Source organism: Pistacia vera, unplaced genomic scaffold (assembly GCF_008641045.1).
Source record: "Pistacia vera cultivar Batoury unplaced genomic scaffold, PisVer_v2 Contig721, whole genome shotgun sequence".
Lineage (NCBI taxonomy): Eukaryota > Viridiplantae > Streptophyta > Magnoliopsida > Sapindales > Anacardiaceae > Pistacia > Pistacia vera.
Genome location: NW_022196581.1, coordinates 218,229 through 224,160, shown reverse-complemented (window position 1 = coordinate 224,160; position 5,932 = coordinate 218,229). Strand labels below are relative to the sequence as shown.

At 36.9% G+C, this 5,932-nt stretch overlaps 1 protein-coding gene across 9 annotated transcripts; it reads right to left on the bottom strand.

Moving 5' to 3' along the window:
• Positions 1-1,072: 1,072 nt before the first annotated feature.
• Positions 1,073-4,529, bottom strand: LOC116114727 (protein WHAT'S THIS FACTOR 9, mitochondrial). Of its 9 annotated transcripts, none has more exons than XM_031400861.1 (5): positions 4,360-4,529; positions 4,193-4,277; positions 3,857-3,992; positions 3,675-3,759; positions 1,596-3,539 (listed from the first exon to the last, which is right to left on the bottom strand). In XM_031400861.1, the coding sequence occupies exon 5, from the start codon at positions 3,403-3,405 to the stop codon at positions 2,119-2,121; it is 1,287 nt and encodes a 428-aa protein (XP_031256721.1). In that variant the 5' UTR covers positions 3,406-3,539; positions 3,675-3,759; positions 3,857-3,992; positions 4,193-4,277; positions 4,360-4,529; the 3' UTR covers positions 1,596-2,118. The 9 variants fall into 9 exon arrangements, 8 of the variants coding, with proteins under 8 accessions (XP_031256721.1, XP_031256715.1, XP_031256717.1 ...); XM_031400855.1 differs by having other exon boundaries at positions 4,193-4,260; XM_031400857.1 differs by having other exon boundaries at positions 1,596-3,535; positions 4,193-4,260.
• Positions 4,530-5,932: the final 1,403 nt, after the last annotated feature.

Here is a 5,932-nt window from a genome sequence, read left to right as displayed (position 1 = left end):
CCGTCAACGACGGCCATTTCTTTGGGCGTCGCTGACGGCCAGATCTGGCCTTTTCCGGCCAATCCGTGGGGATCTGGCAGGAAAAGGCCACAGCGGTGAACTTCCGGCCATTTCTGGTCGGAAGTTTGGCCGTTGTACAGATTCCGGCGATCACCGACGGTGGTTGCCGGAATCTGACAAGTTGGGTTGATGGGGGTGTTTTTGTTAATTTTTAAACTTTTTTTTCAGGGGGTATTTAGTGAAATTAATAATCTTATGGGGTTAAAATGTAATTAAAAAAAATAGGGTAATATTTTGAGAATATTGTACCAAACGCTATTTGAAAAATAGGATCCAGAATAGGGATAAAAATATTAAACCAAACGCATACAATAATTATTGATAAAATTATAGTGTACGGTTATCAAGAAAAAACAAATATTTAAAAATACCCAACATTTATATGAGATAATCTCGTTGCAAATAAGATTTTCTTCCCATAATTTAGTAATATTAATTGCATCAATAATAAGATGAACATTTTAACATAAAAAATATCATTGAATGGTCTTATCTTGAGTTCGAGTCCCTAAACATTAATAAGGGTAATTACCGGAACTCTTAACCGATCATACTGCAATATTAATTGAAATGCATACAAACTAACCCAAAAACCTATATATATATATATAGAGCATAAATTTGTAATATGAAAGAAACATGCTAGGTTGATGGGGTAAGAGCCCAATTTCATTTTACTTCTTTTTTTTTTAAATAAAATAATAATCAAGATTAATTATTTATGTTAGATATATTATATACTTTTACCAGGAACGAGGACGATAACGGGATTGGGTTTGTTCGGGTTTTCAATATCGAGTAATGCTACAGTTACCAAAGGGTCTGTACCGAATTTGTGTACCGAATGATGTGGCAAAATTCTGACCGTTGATTCAATATAAGTTAATATTAATCAATGGTTAGGATTTTACCACGTCATTCGGTGCACAAATTCAGTGTGTAACTTTCGATAACTCTTTTATTTTCCTTTTAATATCACCCGCCTCGCTCCCATCCCCGGTTTCAGGGGTATATTTTCCCCACCCCCCGTCAGAATTTTCCAGGGATTCCCCACTCAGAGGGATTGGGTTGGGCAGATTTCAAGAAACCAACTTCGTAATCTATCGCAAATCAACTTTCTACGACTGCTTTTCGCAGGGAGGGCTTTGAAATTTGGTGTTTCTTGTGATCCAAGCTGAGTCTGGACAAAGAAAAAAAAGACATCAGATCCAGAGGTTTACAGTGTTTAACGGGAAGAATCATTTTGGTTATACACTAAGTATCTTTCCCAAGAAATTAAAGACCCATAAGCCATTGAAAGTTTTAACCAAATTCAAAAGACACAAAAAAACATCAATCAAAGCAGATCATTCCTTTAGCTAAATTTTTTAAGACTGCTGAAAATAAAACAGGACAGCGATTTGCCAGCATTTTGACAGATATCAGAATAAATGCTAGGTAGTTGGATATGATCAGATAGACGTCTAAATGATGTGGTACCACCCATCCTATGTAAAGACTTTTTCATACTAGAGTGCAAAATGAATATAATTAGAATCTCTATTCAACTATGTATAATATAACTTACAATAAAAGCTTCCTTTGTTTTACACTATTCATGAGATATTTTAGATACAAGGGCTATACACAACATTCCCAATAGAGCGTACATTAGACATGCTAGATATAAAATGTAATTTCAACCAATTAAAAGAGTATTAAACTAATAATCCGAATATTGTTCTATAACTTGTGTAATTCACCAATAATTTTGAAAGCCTCTAAACTTGCAATTTTGTATACAACACATAGGGTTCCAACAAGATATAGGGGACTACCTCTTTGCTTTAGTAAATAGATATTGTTGAAGACATGCCCGCCAACATGCATCTCATCTTTCAAGTTTGTAGTTAAATCTTAATATGGAGAGAATAGCAAAGCTTTTCACATTACCTATCAAGAGAATCAACCTAAGTTAAAGGAGAGCAATATACCTCCCAGCATTATACAAAGAACCTGGTCCACTTAACTAATTCTCTGAGTAGGTCATAAAAACCCCAAGATATTCAATTACGGAATTCATGAGGCACAGTGAGCAGGGTCATCTGACTCATAGTCGGAAAACAAAATACAATCTAACTCCAGTTCAGAACTATATCCTATGCCACTGAGTTGATGACGGGATACAAGCTTTGATGGGTTCTCCAGATCAGCACCAGACATCTTCTTGTATAAGCCCCTACTCTTCTCCAAAAATCCTTTACTCATAAGGCTTGCGAATCTTTCCCGGATATCAACAAGGGGGTTTTTTTGCAAGAGTTGTTGATGGTCATAAGCTTCCCTAAGAACAACAGTTTGAGTATCACCCTTCTTAGAAATGTAAAAAATGCCAGGATGGCGCTCAAACACATTAGTAAATTTCTGGGGCAGAGACAATGGCTTGCGAAGATTGCTCACATTCTTGCGCTCTGTTTTCTTCTGAATAGTGAGGTGTAGGAGCTCATGAAACACTCCAACAATTCTCTTTTCAGACTCATCAGTACGTGGATCCAAATGGGAGGCATCAGTGTAAGGTGAAGTATAAGGCAGCCTCTGCCATTCTTCTAGCCACTTCATGCACTTCCTTTTCAGCCCAAAACCCCTTGTGAATCTAATTGGAAATGCCAAGCAATTATTTTTAATGTCTGTTTCCTTCTGTTGTAAAACAGCGCTCTTTCGCAATTGCGATACAGCAAGGTGATCATCCCAGAATAGAAGTTTCAAGCCAAGACGATCATCAGGGAGATGGACCACAGAAAATAAACCAGGATGATGTGGAACCACAGAATCCTGGTAATCATACGGTAATCCCATATCCCATTTCAGCTGGTCAATAGTTTGTAAAGGTAGTATCCTGTGCTTAGTAAGCATGAGAAGTTTGCAGAGCCTGTCAATAATATCCTTCTGACTCTGCTGAATAACATTAAGCTCTTCCTGGTGAAGATCAACAGCTTCAGGAGTCAATCCAAAGGCAGGGACACGAGTGCCTCCACTGTCAAGAACATGCGACTCGTGAAAAATAGTAGGGTATTTCCGGATAAAAGTAGATAATTTAAGATCTTGAGGTAAATTAAGTTGGCCACGGTGCCTGCAGAGGTGGTAAATAGGAACAAAGTGATGTGAAAGAGAGGAAATTACAGAAACAAGGATGCAGGCTGCTCTAAGATCCCTCTCACCAGCCACAACAGCATCCAATGACTTGTCCTTCACCCATTTCAACTTTACATTCACCAGACCAAATTTTTGCTGATAATTAACTCCTTTATGGCATTCACACAAAAATCTAGAGGATGCAACTTTACCCAAAAAACCGTTGAACCATCTCATTGTTCCAAAGCAAAATTATAGCAGAATCAATAATTAACCCGGCCCAAGTCCATCATTTTGCGTTCTCTGGTAGCGAGCACTGGCCATTTTAAGTAGCAATAAGCAACTGTAAAGTTCAAATTGCAGTGCCCTGTCTAAATAGCAAACAAAATGAAACAAAATTAGTTATTTCCAGCTTAAGAGTCATTGATTAAGAACCACAAAAGGTCATAATGACTTCTCTTTTACAGTGCAAAGTATATGAGTGGCATATAGACAGAAAGCTTTACCAGTGTCAGAGCATGTTTCATTACTTTAAATCAAATGGAATTATAAGCATTGATCAAACTGAGAGAGCGTGCCACAATTATTACTCTACACCCAAAAAAAAAAAAAAAAAAAAAAAAAAATAATAATAATAATAATAATAAATAAATAAATAAAAAAGAAAAACATAAAACAATTCACTGACCCTTCCATAGATTATATTCAGTTGCTTCTCTGTTAGGCACGTTAACAAACAAGTGATGTGCAATTTCAACTAAGACTGGCGAATTTTACACCCAGGCTTAAAGATCATCTTAATGGGAATTGCAAAGATTCAAATCCTGCATTTATTCTTCCAAATACTCAACATACAGTAAATTTATGCATAGCACTTGAAAAATCTCGAGTAACCAACAAAACTGCTGGCCATGAATAATCTCAATCTACCATTCTTTCCCCACCATTAATTATCGATGCACAATGGCACTCCAATTATCTACCCCATAACCTCTAAAAGATACCGAAGTCAAAATTTCTGTACCTGAAAACGCAATTTTAGTCGTCGTTTCGAAGAAGCAGACCACCAGATTTGTCCTCACGGAATTTTTTCTGTTAAAAGGAAGCGTCTAAAATCAAATTGAAGGACTCCAACGAACCGAAAACGAAAATTTAAATACAATCGGGTACTAGTAGAAACTAATTTCATACCAACCAGAAAGGTATTGAAGAAAGCGAGTTCCAGCCGGATTTCGGTCAATAAACCGTCAATCTCCTGCGAGAAATTCCGTCAAAAGAGAAGAATGAGTAGAGAGTAGGTAAGAGTGAGGGAGAACGAGCTGTGCCAAGGCCCAAGAGGTAAATGAAACGGGATTTGAACCCCTTTTCATTTCAGCACAAGCAGAGAGAAAACGGCGCCGTTGTTGTTTGAACGATGCCATTTGCGCCAAAACCCAGTCGTTTTTGCAATTACATGTTACATCTAGAAAATATCATTTCACTACTAGTTTAAAAAATTCAATATAGATCCTACTAAATGTCAATAAAACCCTAGAACTTTGAATTTTTTTCTTTTTACTCCTTCGTTTTCCATTTTTTTAAAAGAAAATTTCCAATGTAACCTTTAAATTACTAAAACCATTGAGTTGTACAAATGTTTGAATTTTGATGGATTTCATCGAAGTGGTACCTCGTTAAAATAGGAAGGATGTTATTATTGTGGTGGTTGATTGGTTTAGTAAATACAACCATTTCATTGCATTAAGTCATCTCTATTCAACAAAGGATATGGCTAAACTTTTTATGGATCATGTTTTTCATACGAATGGTATGCCTGCTACTATTGTGAGTGATCGGGATCCAATTTTCACAAGCACTTTTTGGAATACTCTTTTCTAATTGCGAGCTCTGCATATCATCCCCAATAGGATGGCCAAACCTTGCTTGGAAACTTATATTCGTTGTGTCACTGGCCATTGTTCGCAAAATTGGTCCAATTGGCTGGCGTTAGCAGAATGGTTACTTAATACTTCCTTCCACATTGCCACTAAATTTACCCCGTATGAAAAAGTGTATGGTCACGAACCGAAATGCCATGTTACGTCCTCATTCTCTACCTTTGTATACTTCTGGTGATTCTATTGTTGTAGCAATAGACCAAGAGCTCACAAACTGAATTGCTTTGGAGAACACTTAAAATTGTATGAAGCAACAAGCAGATCAACATCGGACAAAGCGACTTCTTTGAGATAAGGGATATGGTGTATTTGCATCTACTTCCGTATCGGTAATCATCTATTGCATTCCGCAAAGATAAAAAGCGTTCTCCATGATATCTTTCAAGGTACTTAAGCGTATCAGACTAGTTGCTTACCGCTTGGAATTACTCTCACTTCCCAGTTACAGTTGGTTTTCCATATCTCTTGTTTAAAGGAAAAAAAGTTGGCCAACAATTAATTGCAGAGCCTGAATTGCCTCCTGTTAGTGATGAAGGGTAGATCTTGTTAGATCCTATGAAGATTTTTGATCGACGTGTTGTCAAAAGTGGAAACTATCCTGAAAATGCCACATGAGAAGATTTGGGAGACGGTTATAAGTCGTTTTTCTCATTTCAAACCTTGAGGATAAGGTTCTTAGAAGAGGGAGGGAATGCTATACACATTCATACAATTAAGAGGAGAAAATCAAGGGAGATGTTTGGGAACCAAACTTTGTATTTACGGAATAAATTGAGGATCACTTTGGTCGGTTGTCTCCATTCCAAGTAAAGAAACTCTAGAAAATG